General features: G+C 46.7%; 1 protein-coding gene across 6 annotated transcripts in view; it reads left to right on the top strand.

Annotated features, from left to right (window-relative positions):
- Positions 1–17815, top strand: part of LOC149327703 (ubiquitin carboxyl-terminal hydrolase 8-like) — a 269416-nt gene that overhangs the window by 69820 nt on the left and 181781 nt on the right. For all 6 annotated transcript variants that reach the window (XR_016285926.1, XM_089562390.1, XM_089562388.1 and 3 more), the window contains 3 exons: positions 10120–10205; positions 12791–12903; positions 15426–15618. Coding sequence is in view for 5 of the 6 variants with exons in the window: in XM_089562390.1 (XP_089418516.1) it covers positions 10120–10205; positions 12791–12903; positions 15426–15618 (392 nt within the window). In the remaining variant the exon portion in view is untranslated. The remainder of the gene's footprint in view (positions 1–10119; positions 10206–12790; positions 12904–15425; positions 15619–17815) is intronic.

Below are 17815 nucleotides of genomic sequence, written 5' to 3'. Positions count from 1 at the left end.
GCCTTCCACTGGAAAAAATATTTAATCAGGCATTTTTATCAGGTGTTCATCCGGAAACGCCCAAGATTGGAAGAGTTTTACCAATCTACAAAAACGACAATCCCAATGATGTCAAAAATTACCACCCAATTACCATACTGAGCTGCATTATTACGCTCTTTGATTCAAACTAATAGCTAAGAGAATACCGGATTGTATTGAAAAATATGGCATCTTAGCCAGAGAACAGCATGGCCCCCTGCTTTTTTTTTTCTCTATATATGATTTTCCTCGTTACATTGAGCATGGACAAGCAGTCATGTACGCAGATGACACAGCTCTACTAATACCTCATCAGTCGGCAGAAAAGGCCGAAAATAAATAATAGCCTTCAAAAGGCAGCAACTTGGTTTAGCACTAACAAACTAGCGCTAAATGTTGAAGAAAAACACGGTTCATTGCTTTCACCTCCCGTCGTAAATCTGCCCCCGTAGCATGTAGCCTGCATCTCGATGGATCACCCATTGAAAGGGTTCAGAGCTACAAATATTTAGGAGTAACTCTTGACGAAAATCTACACTGGGCACCTCTTATGCAAAAAGTTAACCTCTGGATGCTATGCACTAATTAAAGCACAAAAACATTTGGACAAGAACACACTACAAATGATATATTTCAGCGTTTTCCATAACCATTTAATACACTTTATTGAATCCTGGGGTTTCACCTTCGCATCTTACCTCGCAAAAGTTAGCACTCTCCAGAAAAGGGCTGTCAGAATAATATCATCTGCACCGAGAGCAATACCATCCAAACCTCTTTTTGATGAATTAAGCATAATGCCCTTCACCAGTGTACGTGAGTACAAAACGGCCATTTTAGTCCACCAGATAATTAATTAGCACGAACTCTCCACATCCTTCTTCCATATTCATCTCTCCCGAACGTGACACTAGGCAGGCACAACATAATACTTTTAATTTACCCTTAGCTCACAACTTATACAGGCGGTGCTCAATATCTTTTGTCGGGGCTGAAATATGGAATACCGTTCCGTGCTACATGAAATACACGTACAACTTTGTGTCTAAACTAAAACGGCACTATCACAACAAGGAATTTGATGCACCAAGCTAAACGCATGTTGTTGTCCATAGCAATGCTCCATATAGTGATTGTTTAACTCTGACAATGTTTGTAATGGATCCATCACTAGCCATAGCAGCTAAGGATCCAGATGACTACACAGCAATTTCTATGTCAATAACAAGAAGAAAAAAAAATGCTGCTACTTGACGTCATTCATGAGTGCTCACGTTGTCAACAGAATCTATTTCTGCCAAGTCTGCTGTCACAGCTGACTTCAGCTTCTGCAAGCGCGCTGGCATGGCGTACTCACTACTCCATCTTGTCGGCACATCTTGTATCGCCTCCAGTAGCCCCTATCTGGCCATTCTCCTTTGTATTTCTTGCAGTCTTGTTCTCACGCTGCGACTTCGTTTGTAGAGCCCAACGATAGCCCGTGCTTTTCCACACTAGCTTGTGAATCCGCTGCTTTCTTTCTTCGCGTCCTGAACACAAAACTGCACAGCGTGCGCGAAACAAGCAACGTGCTGCACCCAGGGCGTTGGCCCAATCGCGGACACATGGCAGGGAAGGCCCTCAGGCATGTCCCACTCTTTCACAACATCCATGAGTAAACAACGCAGGCTCTCTGCAGTATGGTTTGCACACAGGTGACGGCACGCAAGAACAGAACTGTGAGGCACGAAGTCGTCACTCAACACGTGGCACGTCACAGACCTGTAACTGTCCCCAGCTCGCGGTGTCCAGCCGTCAGTTGTGATGGCGACAGAGCCTACATCCGTGCTGATGACGCTGTGCAGCTTCTCATGGACGGGGCGTTTGACAGCGTTGTACACTTCAGGCACGACAGTCCTTGAGAACGTTGTGCGACAGGGGACCTTGTATTCGGGCACCGTGTATCGCATCAGGTCTTGAAACCCTGGCTGTTGGACAATAGAGTAGCTATGCAGGCCACTTACAATGAAAGAAGCAATTTTCTCCGTAAGTGTCTTGGTGCGGGGGCTCTGAGGGCTCAGCTGTGGCTTGAAAAACCAACTTGCCGGTCTTGTCTTTGATGTAGAACGCTGCAGAGCAGCAGATGCTCCGCTCTCATACTCTTTGCAGGCTCCTGGATGCCCATGTCTGAGGTGGTTGATCAAAGACGTCGTTGTGTTAGCTGGCGTTTTGAGAACCGCTCGTGCGCGCCGCGCTGGTATAGGCGCCTGCCTCTACACGTTCGTGAAGAGCACAGACATTTCTTTGGGCATGTCACAGTCACTGTTTCACCTTCCTCCATGACAAGGCAGCAAGAGGCATCGATCGGCACGCAGAAAGCAGCAAGCCCGTATTGTTCCGTTTTACTTGGGCAGGAGCAGGGGAGCGGTGGCGCTGTGGTAGGGCGCTAAGCTCGTGGAGTAATAGGCGTGATGGGCAAAGGTGAAACGCTCATCTCCTCTGTGGGGCACAACCACTGATCTCTACGCACATTAACAGTTGTTGGTTGTTTTTATCTACTGCAATTCAACAAGTTTATTTACCGGACTAGATTGCATGATGCAATATATGAGAGGTTACGAATGGCTGAACGACGCATCCATCCAATTTGCGTCCGCGTAATGGCGGTTTGCCAATATCCCTCAAGAGAAAAGTACACAACAGCTGTACCTTACCGGTACTCACGTAACTATGGGGCAGAAACGTGGAGGCTAACAAAGAGGGTTCAGCTTAAGTTAAGGACAACGCAGCGAGCTATGGAAAGAAAAATGATGGGTGTAACGTTAAGAGATCGGAAGAGGGCGGAGCGGGTGAGGGAATAAACGCGGGTTAATGATATCCTAGTTGAAATCAAGAGGAAGAAATGGGCTTGGGCAGGGCATGTAATGCGGAGGCAAGATAACCGCTGGTCCTTGTAAGGGTAACGGAGTGGATTCCGAGAGAAGGCAAGCGTAGCGGGGGGCGGCAGAAAGTCAGGTGGGCGGATGAGATTAAGAAGTTTGCGGGGATATAGGGTGGCCGCAACTGGCAAAGAAGGACAGGGTTAGTTGGAGAGACATGGGAGAGGCCTTTGCCCTGCAGTGGGCGTAGTCAGGCTGAGGACGATGATGAACCCAAGGCGCTTCCCCGGCTGTCGGCTCTTCGAACCAGTTATCGCCGAGCGCGCGATCTCCTCATCGTCTGCTCTTCGTTTCAATGACTTTTGTTGCTTTCGTTCTTTCTCACTCAGTTCGCGTGCTCCCCTCTAGCTGGCGCTAGGCAACCGGAGATATATAGTGGAGAGATGCATGAGTATGAGCTTACAACATTCATGCAGCTCTCTTGTCATGCGCCACTCGCATAATAAACTTAACCTCAACTACTGATGATGAAAGTGAATAAAATTTTCTGGGAATCCGACGTGAAAATTACATCGTTAACGATTCTGCACGAGCCTCGCGCCATAAGCATGCCCTTAGCCTGAAACCTATTTTTACACGCACAAATACCTACAAGTTTTCTTTTTTTCCGAGAACAGTTTCTCAGTGGAATGCTCTACCGGAGAACTCTCCGTTGCTTTGTAATCATTCTTGACTTTCACTGCTGGTTTAGTAGCTGTACTGTAACCGCGTTTTCAATTGTACTTTTGCGTTCCTTGTTTTGTAGTATTTATATTGTTCAGTACTATCGTGCTGGCTTTGCTCTTCGCTCCTGTATGTATTGCCCTCTCCTGCTTGGACATACAGCATGTCCGCAGTATTCAATAAATAAATAAACATGTAGCACCACTTCTCAGCAGATTAGAGACGTGTGAGCTATGACACAACTATGAGAGAGAGAGAGATAACTTTTATTTTTGAGCTCAAGTGAAGTGGCCTAAGGTCGGCATTATGAATGTTTCCAGGTCGGTTTAAGAACTCTAGTTTGTGCTAGTTGGTTCATGATTCAGGAGGAAAGCGGCGCAATAAAACAAACGTGGACAAAAGAGAGACAAACACGACAGGACCAGCGCCAACTTGCAACTGAATTTTATTCAGTGATGAGTGATGCGGGATGACCATGAGTGATGCGGGATGACCAACAAGAAACGTGGAAAAAAAGTGAAGAATCAAGCGTTAAGACCAAAGTATTGTCAAAGGTAAAAAAAGGTTGAAATGGATGAAGAGTGCAAGCCTTAAAAATTGGAAACGAACAACCAGCAGCCACATGAATGATAACTGATGACCAGCCAGAAACATGAAAAAGGATGAAAGTGGAGCTGAGACCAAAGTCAGCGTCAAAGGTGTAAAAATGAGAAAAATTGGAAACGAATAACCATCGCGAGCACCACCCGCTTTCATGTGTATATAAACATCGTCACCGGATTGGGTCATTTGGTGGCACGCCGCCGGCCACGAACCTTGGCGTCCTTCTTTGTTTTGGCATCGGCGCCACCACAGATGACCAACCAAAAACATGAAAAAGGGTGAACGCGGAGCTCAGACCATCAGACCAAGGTCAGCCTCAAAACGAGAACATAAATCCGCGCAAACAACCGCACATCGTCAAAAAAATTGCACCCAATGCCAAAGGGAAGAGAGTGCACAACAAAACAAAACGAAGAACCTACCGAAAACTTTCTAGAAAAGTGTACTCACTTTTTTTCCACGTTTCTTGTTGGTCATCTCGCATCACTCATGAGTTTATCATTTTCGGTGTTTAAGAGTTGCTTGGTCATGACTGTTTTAGTGTTGTTTGCTATACATTTGTTGGGTTTTTTCGGATAGCCATGATAGTATGCTACGTGCTTGCTATCACGCTTCATGTGTTAGACATCTTACAGTGATCTATTCTACTGTCTGTGTGTGGGATTACACGGATGTTACGGCATGTTGGCTTACATAAAGGCGGGTTTGGAGCGAAATAAAATTCAGTTGCAAGTTGGCGCTGGTCCTGTCGTGTTTGTCTCTTTTGTCCACGTTTTTTTGCGCCGTTTTCCTCCTGAATCGGTTTAAGGTTGGCATTATGAATCTTTCCATACGAATGGACCGTGTCGCAGCTGCGCTGAAGCCTGTCAACACCAAGGAACGCTGGTGGCCCACTTGTTTCATCGGATTTGGTTTTTGAGGAAAGGAAATGGCGCAGTGTCTGTGGACCTGAATCGCACGTTAAGGGAAGGCATAAAGGAGGGAACGGGAGGAGAACTAGGATGTGACAGCTACATCGCTCCTCCACTTGAAGGTCAAAGTGCGGCACCCGATGACCTTGGCTTGACTAGGCCAGTCGACTTTTCTGGGGCGCTTTTAAAGGAAGCTTATGCGTGGGCAGAATTTCTTGCTACCTTGATAGAGTCTGGTGAATCTTTTGTGCACTTTTTGTCCACCAACTTGTTCAGGATTTTTATTTTTCAAATCCGCAAACCACTGCTTTCTGGTGCCTATGCTTATTAGGTGACTGAATACTCATCTGTCTTTTCTGTACATAGACGTGAGAGAATTCGGGCTGATACTTTCGATTTCCTCAATCTTCTCTTTTTCTTACAATACCTGTACGGCCTCTCCAGAAGGTAGCTGACAAAAGTCCTGATCGGTCATTACTTCCTCTACACGTATACGTGCAGCATTGGCTAGCCTTTCTTGATGTCGGTGTATTAAGGAGAGCTCAGCGGATGTGGATTCAATTGACTGCACAAACCTTTCTTAGGCTTCAAACGTGGACCTTATGCGTTAGGACGTGCCATCGAGCCAAGGGGACGTTTGCGCCGCGATCAGTGAACTGCTACATCTGAGAGCAACAAGAAAAAATTTAACAACGCAATTATTTGTGTTGTCTTATCATTCTACGTTTGTTTGTTGTATAGCCTACTTCAGGAGTCTCTTAAAAAAGACTTTGAGGTCGCGCCTTACATGACAAGATTTCTATCTGTGATGAAAGACGCCCGAATTCCATGTGAACTTTTCTGTTAATAAGACTGTTTAGCGTGTGGGAAAGCCACACGATTGATAAACACGCACAATCGCCGCGTTCAGCGAGGTAACTGTTCAGAGAACAGTGAAGTTAAGCTCACATATCATCATCATCAGCCTGACTACACCCACTGCAGGGCAAAGGCTTCTCCCATGTCTCTCCAATTAACCCTGTCCTTTGTCAGTTGCCGCCAATGTATCCCCGCAAACTTCTTAATCTCATCCGCCCACCTAACTTTCTGCCGTCCCCTGCTACGTTTGCTTTCTCTTGGAATCCACTCCGTTACCCTTAAGGACCAGCGGTTATCTTGCCTTCGCATTACATGCCCTGCCCAAGCCCATTTCTTCCTCTTGATTTCAACTAAGATGTCATTAACCCGCGTTTGTTCACTCACCCACTCCGCCCGCTTTCGATCTCTTAACGTTACACCTATCATTTTCCTTTCCATAGCTCGCTGCGTTGTCCTTAACTTAAGCTCAACCCTCTTTGTTAGCCTCCACGTTTCTGCCCCATAGGTGAGTACTGGTAAGGTACAGCTGTTGTATACTTTTCTCCTGAGTGATATTGGCAAACTGCCATTCATGATCCAAGAGAACCTGCCATATGCGCTCCACCCCATTCTTATTCTTCTAGTTATTTCCCTCTCATGATCCGGATCTGCGGTCACTACCTGCCCTAAGTAGACATATTCTCTTACTACTTCCAGCACCTCCCTACCAATGGCGAACTGCTGTTCCCTTGCTAGGCTGTTGAACATTACTTTGGTTTTCTGCATGTTAATTCTTAGCCCCACCGTTCTGCTCTGCCTGTCTAACTGATTGATCATGCTTTGCAGTTCTTGTCCTGAGTGGCTTAGCAAGGCAATGTCATCAGCGAATCGCAAATTACTCAGGTATTCTCCATTAACTCTTATCCCCAACTGTTCCCATTCCAGTCCCCGGAATACCTCCTGTAAGCAGGCAGTGAAGAGCATTGGCGAGATCGTGTCTCCCTGCCTGACACCTTTCCGTATTGGAATTTTATTGCTGACTTTATGGAGAACTATAGTAGCTGTGCAATCGTTATAAATATCTTCCAGTGTTTTCACATAACACTCTTGTACACCCTGATTCCGCAATGCCTGCATGACAGCTGAGGTTTCCACTGAGTCAAATGCTTTCTCGTAATCAATGAAGGCTATATATAGGGGTTGGTTATATTCTGCGCATTTCTCACCTGATTGATAGTGTGAATGTGGTCTATTGTCGAGTATCCTTTACGAAAGCCTGCCTGATCATTTGGTTGACTAAAGTCCAAGGTTGTCCTGACTCTATTAGCGGTTACCTTAGTAAATACCTTGTAGGCAACGGACAATAAGCTGATTGGTCTGTAATTCTTCAAGTCCTTGACGTCTCCTTTCTTATGAATTAAGATAATGTTAGCGTTCTTCCAAGCTTCTGGTACTCTCGAGGTCACAAGGCATTGCGTATACAGGGTGGCTAATTTTTGTAGCACAATCTCTCCTCTGTCCTTCAACAAATCTGCTGTTACCTGATCCTCACCAGCTGCTTTCCCTCTTTGCATTTGCTCCTAAGGCTTTCTTTACTTCCTCCTTCGTTACTGGCAGGATGTCCCATTGCTGTGCTCGACTGCCTCCCTCAGTAACTTGATGATTAGATTCGCTACTGTATAGATTTTTGTAGAACTCTTCGGCTAATTCAACTATCTTATTCATATTGCTGATGACATTGCCCAGTTTTCTTCTCACTGATTTTAGGCTACCTCTGTTCCTTAGAGCATGCTCGATTTTCTCCATGTTAAACTTTCTTATGTCGGCTACCTTGCGCTTATTTATTAACTTCGATAGCTCTGCTAGTTCTATCCTGTCTTATTATTTTTTAAAAAAAGTGCAACCCCTATGCTCCTTGCTTTCAGTGATTGTTGGCTTCCGTAATGTGCGCCAGCGAGAGTCACATATAAGCCGCCAATCAGAGAATTCAATATCTAGCACTCCGAGAACAGAGTGACGAAGCTGCCTTGTAGCGATCGGCATTTTTTCTTATAAGCAAAACAGTTTCAGTGCATCTGCATAACGCAAAATCACTTCAGCTCAGTTACATTTCATTGGAGTAGCATCCTTCCGGGCGTAGTCATTATCGCATCCCAGCGAGAGCATGTATTTCCGCACTGCCTCTTTGTGTAATTGCCATCTTTTTTTTTCTGAGTATCGTACAACTGCTGCATGTCCGCCTTTCCTTGCTTATTTCCGTTGCGTGCAACAAAGAATGTTCAGATACTTGAAAAAAAAAACGAATTTATGTTTCTTTTTTTTTTTTAATAATAGCATTAATGTGTGGCATTAACGCGTTCAAGCGACGCAGAGTCTTATGGGGAACGCTGTAGCGGAGCAGACAAGCTGAGGTTCCTCAAGTTGCAGGGACATCGCACTGCACACGCGCGTTTTTGCATTGCACCGCGAGACGGGGACGTTTCCACTCCGCCACGACTGCTCGACTTCAGGTGTCCATCGAGATATATGAAACAGTTACTGCGTCATTTCCTACACAAAAACCAATTCAATTTCTCCACCATTCAAATGCGACCTCGCCACTGGTATCCCACCCGTGACCTTGGCAGCAGCAGCCGAACACTACAGCCACTGAGCCATCGTGAGGGGCGTTATTACCTGCTGGCTGAGACCAGGAATGCCTTCGAGAGTAAATGTGGCACAGCGTGGTTGGGTCATTGCGTCTTATGTTTCACATATTTTTGGTACACGACACAAAGAAAGGGAAGCAGTTCTCACTCAGTGCTTTACGAGTTAAAGTAGTGCTACTAGTTCGATTAAAGCTGTCCGTAAGCATGCGAAAGGGAACTACTTTTAAACCCAACATTTCACATCAGTCTAGCGTACAATGTTTTAGAATTACCAAATGCAGATTGCAAAGCGCCAATTATCTTTCTTCCTAGGCACGAAACTTCCTTCAATTTTGTTGTCGCATAGACTAGATGCCATTTTCGCACTGCCTAGCGCAGACAGCTTTCAAGGGTAAATCTGTGCGCTGGCACGTCATTTTGTCTGAAAACAAAAAAATATGTCACGTTACAAAAATGTGCGGCTGAACCAAGTCCCGAACCAGTTCGGAATGGTTCCTTTGAATCATTCCGGTTCGTGTTCAGTTCCAAGATGGCGAAAAAAATTTGGGTTCGGTTCAGTTCCGGTTCCGGGCATAAATGCGGGTTCGGTTCCGGGTCCAGGTTCGGTTCTGGTTTGACACCCTGGTTTGTGTACACTCAATACCTGAGAATTTGGACCCCTGATTTTAGCCCCGCCGCGGTGGCTCAGTGGTTACGGCGCTCAGCTGCTGACCCAAAAGATGCGGGTTCGATCCCGGCTGCGGCGGTTGAATTTTGATGGAGGCGAAATTCCAGAGGCCCGTGTGCTGTGCAATGTGAGCGCACGTTAAAGAACCCCAGGTGGTCGAAATTTCCGGAGCCCTCCACTACGGCATCCCTCATAGCCTGAGTTGCTTTGGGACGATAAACCCCCAATAAACCAAACCAAACCAATCCCCTGATTTTTTTGGCTACGCTTCATGATGCACTCTTTTTAGCTGCACCGTGACATACCCCATTGAGTCAGTGGGTATCGCAAGTGATTGGTCGGTTTTTTGTACTTGATTCACAGTCACCATATAGTAATGTGTGCAGTGGACCCTCCTTAACTCAGATTTCAAGGGGGATTGTTTGAACAAAGGGAGATTCAATCTAAAAGGGCTTTGCAAAGATGATGGTGAGCAGAAGAAAATGGCGATGCTTTTCAAAGCATCGCCATCGCACCTGTGACAAAATGCACTGCAGCCTCAATGGTTCTATTGTAATACTGTCAAAATTTGTGTTTTGATGACAAGCGAAACACCTTTCTTTATATGCGAGCTACAGCAGCAGCACAGTGCTTATAATAACTTATGCACAGCCTTGTTTGAGTCGATAGGCCTTATTGTGGAGGCCGATGAAGTGCTTGCTTCTTCCATTGGTCTTTCTGTTTCGCACCCTCCGTGCAGTGGGTTCGCAACCCAGCTCGATTGTTCATTCGCGACGTGCCAACGGCCATCAAATGCTGAGCTCACCTTTTTGGTCTCGTGAATGTTTTTTTTTGCGGTCGATTGTTGCCAGGCTTCCTGTGACCAGCTGATGATGGTGGACCACTGTGCCAGGGTGATGGACACGCTGGAGCAGCAGAAGAGGAGCCTCCAGAAACGGTGGGTTTGGGATGGCTCTGTGTGGGGGCAGTGCCTCTCTGGTGTAGTTTACGTCCAAGAACCAGTGGGTTTTGTTTTCCCAGAAAAGAAGCTGGGATGATGCTCTCCTGGGCCAAAAGCTTGCCCAAGCAACTCCACTACATTACAGTGGCAGCCAAATAGAAGGCATAGCTATGAGATATAGCACCAATATACCATCAAATAATAAGGTGACAAACAGTTCAGAACATGAAAATAACATTGGGCATTCCAAAAGAAACTAGTTGGATCAAAAATACAGTAATCACATCCTAAAACAGTAAACACACACATCTTCATCATCATCATTAGTCTAACTATGCCCACTGCAGGGCAAAGGCCTCTCCCATGTCTCTCCAGTTAACCCTATTCTTTGCCAGTTGTGGCCACTGTATCCCCGCAAACTTCTTAATCTCATCCACCCATCTAACTTTCGGCCGCCCCCTGCTACACTTGCCTTCTCTTGGAATCCACTCAGTTACCCTTAAGGACCAGCGGTTATCTTGCTTCGCATTGCATGCCCTGCCCAAGCCCACTTCTTCTTCTTGGTTTCGACTAGGATGTCATTAACCCGCGTTTGTTCTCTCACCCACTATGCCTGCTTCCGATCTCTTAACGTTACACCTATCATTTCTCTTTTCATAGCTCGCTGCGTTGTGCTTAACTTAAGCTGAACCCTCTTTGTTAGCCTGCATGTTTCTGCCCCATAGCTGAGTGCCGGTAAGGTACAGCTGTTGTATACTTTTCTCTTGAGAGATACTGGTAAACAACTGAGAATTTGCCGTGTGCGCTCCCCCCCATCCTTATTCTTCTGGTTATTCCCCTCTCGTGCTCTGGATCGTCTCGCATGTGAGAGGTGCGGGGTTCGATCACCAGTGCCGCCGCCTGGTACCCACGGGTGGTACAAACTTTCCCCTGCCTGGTGCTCGGCGTCTTTAGGGTGAAATGCTTGGGAAGTGGGTCCCTGACCCCACCTTGAATGGAAGAAAAAAGCTTGTGTCATCTGGCTCTGGCACCTTAAAAACTCATCGTCATGATCTGGATCCCTTCCAGCAGCTCACTGCCAGTTGTGAAAAATGAAACGAGTCGAGACCTCTTTCGTAGCCCCAGATTTCACACTGACGTCATTTGGGTAGGGCACTTTCTGCGGGGCCATCCAGAGTGCCTGTGGTGCGACAGGCCACACCTGTCCGGTTTGTCTGCGGTCGCTCGTCCTTTTTGTTGTGTTAAATGCATTCCCACTAGTCAGTGGGGCGCTTAAGAACGCACACAGAGGTGGCGTCCTTGTTGGTTGCCAACTGATGCGCGAGCAGCAGTTTTTGAAAAATTATTCGTAAATTATCGCTGAAAAATCGACTGAAACACTCAAGGCGTTCCATGAGATGGGCGTGTTTGATGTAACTGGGCTTTGGTATGGGTTGGAGAGCCAGGTGCATTTCAAAGCAGGCTGGTTTACGAGTGAGCTTGCGGGTTGTCCTTTCTCATCTGAATATCACCTGGGCCTCCCGACAGATGCCCTGTGTTGTAACGAATGCTGGATGGTGTGCATTGGTCGAGGAGTCTTCAGAATAGGCAGTGTGAATTTAAGGGCAACTGCATCACTTTTTGAGAATTTCGCAATTTTCAAGGATTCAAATCTATACAGGCTGTAGGTGAAGCATGCCAAGTGTTATTGCACTAGCATTTGAAATAGTGACGCAATTGGCGATTGAATTTTGCGCTTCGCCTGAAAGCACCGGAGGAGTGTGGGGAAGCTCAGTGTGACATCACGGAAGGTATGATTTCAAATTACCGCTGCCGTTAGACACACCCTGCTGTGCCTTGTTGGACGCTGCCAAACAACAGTATGTGGGCTGTGCCGTGTGAGGCTTTCGTTTTTTTCCTTCAAAACAGGTGCTTGTGCGTTGGAAATGTACCGACACCTTCGATGACATCATCATGCGCCCCCCACTTGGAGTTGTGTGCTGCTGAGAAGCTTGAAGGCCGTCGCGATTTTGATCGGCGGTTACGTCACCATTTCAAAAGCTAGCCCAAAAAGACTTTGCATGCTTTACCTGCAAGTTTTGCACATTCGACCCTCTTAAGCTCGTTGATTTCTAAAACCTATGCAGTTGCCCTTTAAGCAATGCATGCTGGAACTACTGAGCCTGTTGGTGCCAGTGCCCCAGGTGTCCTTTCCTTTGGCAAATCTAATGGTTGGGTGGCAGTGCAGAGAGCCATGGAAAGAAAAATCAGAGGTGTAACATCAAGAGACGGGAAGAGAGGGTCAGGCTGTTAGCCATGGATGGGGCAAGACAACTGACAGTCCCGTAGGGTAGCGATTGGTTCAGTTTATTGCTTGATTTATGGGGGTGTAACGTCCCAAAGCGACTCAGGCTATGAGGGACGCCGTAGTGGAGGGCTCCGGAAATTTCGACCACCTGGGGTTCTTTAACGGGCACTGGCATCGCACAGGGCCTCTGGAATTTGGCCCCCATTGCAATTCAGCTGCTGTGGCCGGTATCGAACCCGTGCCTTTCGGGTCAGCAGCCGAGTGCCATAGCAGGGCCTCCTCCTCCTTCTGCCAGGTATGCCTTCCTGAAGGATGCCAAGGAAGCCGAGGCCAGGGAGAAGAGAGCGCAAGAAGAGGCCACTGCTGAGGATGAGCCAGCCACCACACTGGAAGCAAGCAGTGTGCAGCGTAAGCCACCCTGATTACTTGAGCAGGCATTGAGGACTAGAAATCACCATTCTCTGTCCATGGTGGCATTAAATTCGCCAGTTAATTGTTTTATACATTCTTTTTTTTTCCAAGGGCCACCACTGGTTCAGATAAACTCACGGATGATGTCATCAGGCGGGCATCGTTGCGTTTGTTTGAGGTGCACTTGAAAATGATTGTTGTTGATGAGCTTGCCTGGCTGATTTTCTATGTGCAATTCTGCTTTGTTCCTATGTGTATGTGTTTTTGTATCTTCACACACTGTTTCCCACCTACTATGATCTGGTGTACAAGATCGCAGGATTCATAAATAAATAATAAATAAATTGTGCAGAAATCTGGTAGCGTTGAGAGCGAAACTCCCCAGAGAAGCACCCTAGGTGGGTCATGTGACCTTTTGGTGCCACACTGTGGTGGGTGGCGGTTACACTTGACATGGTGGAGTCGCTCACCCCCCCTCCATTGGGGCCGAGCCACTGCCCCGGCCTGCCAGCGACCAGGCAGGGAACTGCACCTCCTTGTGTGGAAAGTGTGGAATGCAGCCTTGGCTTCAAGTCACTGAAAGAGTTCCGGCGACCGAACCCCAAGAAGCCCCAAAAAGTAGAGCGGAAGTTGGCCGTCATGCCATACGTCCACGGTGTCAGCCACGCACTAAAGAAAGTGGTGGGGCGAGCTGGTGTGGACTTAGTTCTCAATGCGCCCAGCAAATTATCCAAGTTGTGCAAAATGGTCAACCAAGGCGCTGAAAAAACAGCACGTTGTAAAACAAAGCACAAAGACAAATTCACTGAATGCGACAGTGATGTAGTTTATAAGACCCCCTTGTCATGCGGGGCATCATATGTTGGGCAGTCAGGACGCTGCGTCAACATACATCTCATGGAACACGTCGGCAACATAGAAAAAGGGTATGGCAGCAAGCTAGCGGGACACATGTCGGACTGTGACTGCATTCCACACTTTCGACGCTGCAAGTTTCTGAGAAGATACCCCCGAAAGCTCATCCGAGAGATATACGAAGCGTTCATCATTCAGAAGAATCGTTCCACCTGCGTGAGCACACCATCACTAACGTTGACGAAAAAAGAAATGGGTTGTCTGGACAAGCAATGACGACAGAAGTGACAAAATAACAATTCCGTGGCTTTCTTTGTATTTTTAGAAGATACTTTCTGTATTTATTGCAAGCAAAGCAGTAAATTCCTCAGTTGTCAGTCAGTGCTGTGTCTGTGTGTTTCTCGACTTTGTCCTGTCCCTGCGCCCTGTTTTAAAGTAGAAAAATGAACCAACTGGCCCCGCTACTTCCCATGATGTGAAAAAACTAGCGCACACAAGACTCTGAGGCCTTGATTCCTAAAGGACAGTTACTTTCTCACAAAAAAACAAATTAGCACAAAAAATCGTGGCTATCTACAATATTCTCACAGATATACAACTATACACATGGTTGAGCTCTACAACAAATTTGGCAACTGCGAACGAATGGCATTTGTAAAACTTCTACCCCATGCACGCGAACCTGTGCCCAACCACAAATGTGCTGTAAAAAAAGGGACTTTTTATTTTTGTGATAGTTTATGATCATTCAAGGATAATGCAAAGGATTAAAAAGTATGCTGATGTGAAAAGGCATGCCTAATTGGGGTGAGCTACAATAAAAAAGAGTGCCATACATTGTGCAATGGTGAAGAAGAGTGACTCCTTTCTGCAATAACTTCCGCTTCCTTTTATATAGCTGTGACATGTCAGTCTTTTTTAGAATAAACAACAGATAACGCAAATGTGCCAGAACAATACTGAAGAATTGCTGAAGCACAAAAATGAGGGTAACGTTAAAGGTGCAGTGAAGAGGAATCTGAACTCGTCTTTCTGCCGCTGGAACTCCATCTACACGTTCCGAGCATTCTTATAAACCTCAACTTATTGCCCTGTGTGGCCGATTTCCCTAATTAATGCAGATTAATGTCCAGCTCCCGCCTTTTCTTTTTTTTAAATTCTCCCTGTATGGTGTGCGGAGTCGACCAACACGTGGAGTGCCTCCTCTTCACTGCACCTTTAAGAGATGGGAAGCGGGCGGAGTGGGTGAGGCAACAAACGCGGGTTAATGACATCCTAGTGGAAATCAAGAGGAAGAAATGGGCTTGTGCAGGGCATGTAATGCGGAGGGGAGATAAGAAGGCAAGTGTAGCAGGGGACGGCAGAAAGTTGGGTGGGCGGATGTGATTAAGAAGTTTGCGAGGATGCGGTGGTCGCAACTGGCAGAGGACAGGGTTAACTGGAGAGACATGGGAGAGGCCCTGCAGTGGGCGTAGTCGGGCTGATGATGATGTACTGTTTCTGTACGCGATGGCTGAAGAGAGGAGCAGTGTGTCGTGAATCCAGTTGGCCATTTTTGCAGAAGCTACAAATGAGACGGCCAAGTGTGTCCCCGGGATTCAGTGCAGCATGGCAGCTGGCTTTGAAACAGTGCGCAGTTGCAAGTGGGTGCTTCTCCTGCACAGTGCCCGAGTTGTCGGCTCCGCCTGCGGCCGTGCCAGCCACGACGCAGCTGTCGGCGTTCCAGCTGCTCGAGATGCTGCAGGACAGCGGCACCACGGTGCTGGTGATGGACGCCCGGCCCAGGCAGGACTTCCTCAGCTCCCACCTGAAAAGCACCCACTGCATCAGTGTCCCCGAGGAGGTCCTGAGACCAGGGTGGGCATTCTCGCACGTACGCTCTGCATGGTGTGCCAGTGGTGGTTAAGGGGCCCTACTTCTGTGCGGCCGATAACGTCGTTTCGAAACTCGCTCCAGTCGTAGGCCGCCTGTATCGCCTGGAAACAATGCCTCCTGCGAGGATTAAGGAACTCATATTTGCTTTTATCTCATTTGAACTACTGCCACCTCATCTGGGAGACGACCACTCTGAATAATCTTGATAAAATTTATCTGCTTCTAAAGAAGGCGATAAGGTGCATATTCCTGCCAAGTTTCAACCAGCATACAAACCAGTACTTTGAAGATGCATGTATTATGAAAATTTTTGGCATCCACTGTTTTCAACTTCTTTCGAGGCATAAGAAGTAGCTACTTCGTCGCATTGATTATTTGGGGACACTGGCCTGCCTAACGCCGAGCGAAAAGCTCTATCACACTAGACAACACTCCCCGTAGCAGACTAAAGCTCCAAGAACAAACTACGGATTACAAATGATTGCCTTCCAGCTGCCTGAACACGTTACATCATAAAAATATTGACGTAATGAGTATGCTGATCCGTGACCTTTGTAAGCATTTCCTGCGCTTCCAGAATTAGTCTGGTTCTATAATCTTTTCATTTTTCCTTTTGATTCAGTGTTTGCATCATAAGTTTGTAGTGCTATTTTTGTTATTGTGATACTGTTGCGTAATATGTATTCTTTGTTCCCCTGATGCTTTTGTATCTGTAGGGGCCAAGGGCTCGTCAAGCCTTGCTCGCTTTTTTCATCAGCCCATTTGATCGTTGGGATGAATAAATCTGTATTATTATTATTATTATTATTATTATTATGATTATTATCATTGTTATTATTATTATTATTTGTCTTTTGAATGGAGCTCCTAAGGGTGGGGCAAACCTGGCAGAGCCCCTGAGGGGAGCGCTTGAGGATCGGAGGTTATAAAACATCCTCTGGAAGCACAACGAAGCGGCGTAGGAGGTGCTTGGTGCGTTTTTAAGTTGGCGTGTTCCTCAGTGGGGGCAATCATTCAAAGGCAGTTGGTGACAAAGCAAAGGAAGGAAACAACCAGTTACCGGTGGGATCCAAACGCACGACACACATGATGGGACCCCCAAGCTCGAGATCGGGAGCGCAAATACCTCTCACAGCACAGCTGATACTTAAACATGCACATCACACACACTCACCTCGGGTGGAAAACATGCAGTGCATTCGCTTTATCTCACCGTGATTCGGTTGACTATCACAGAATTGCACACCCTTCGAAGTGAACAATGTTGAACGCCGGTGACACGGAACAAGGTTGAGCGCGTGTTTTTTTTCTTTGACAGTAGCTGGATGGAGAGGCATGCGGGGCGGGTGCACTTCAGCTCTATGCTGGCGTTTTTTCCCCCGTGCGATGAACCCCCAAATGGGTGTTGGCTTGTGGGGGGAAAAGTGGGCTCACTGTACTCGCTTTGCTGCCATTCCTGCTGACGCTGGAGAAGGGCGTTTTCTCTGCGTAGCGACACTGAAGGGCCATATTGTCAGGGCCATGGAGGGGTATTTTCCACGAGACACCGAAGGTGTTTTCCGACTCCCAATGGAGCCCTCGCACTCAACCAAACATCACCTGGCGGGTGGGGGGGGGGGGGGCCCGAGAGGTGTTGTGAGTGCAGCTGGCTCATTCCTCTGTGCGGAGGAGGGGAAGCATTGGCAAAATTTGTTAACGAGAACAGAACACTGGGCAAGTTGGAACGTTATCATCTTAAGGGGGGACTTAGAACTATTTTCTTTATTTATGGACAGATTTACACCAAACTTTCACTGTTTGTGCATCTTCGTGTGCTTATTCTAAAACTGCAAATGGTTTTCCTCTTGCAGCAGTAAGTTTTATATTCATCATGGAAAGTATGTCTTTTGTTTGGAGGAAGCTTGGTTAATTAACATAAGACCTTGTGGAGAAGAGTAATGCTTATAAATGATCGAGAGTCACCAAGGAGTGCAATAAGGCATAAATGAGCATTCTAGGACGACTTGAACGAAAGTTGCAGCTGGTCAAACATGACAAAGAAAAAGCTAATTTTGATGATTGAGACAAAAGATTTATTTTGAAAATTTTCCCAAGGAAGCAGTGGTTTAAAGTTAGCCTTACTGCACAACCTGTGCATTTATCTTTATAGCACAAAAATGAATTATACTAATAGCTGATA

The sequence above is a fragment of the Amblyomma mixtum genome, chromosome 10, assembly GCF_055824585.1.
Source record: "Amblyomma mixtum isolate Tamu chromosome 10, ASM5582458v1, whole genome shotgun sequence".
Lineage (NCBI taxonomy): Eukaryota > Metazoa > Arthropoda > Arachnida > Ixodida > Ixodidae > Amblyomma > Amblyomma mixtum.
The sequence above is the reverse complement of the archived record's forward strand: the minus strand, read 5'-3'. Positions and strand labels throughout refer to the sequence as shown.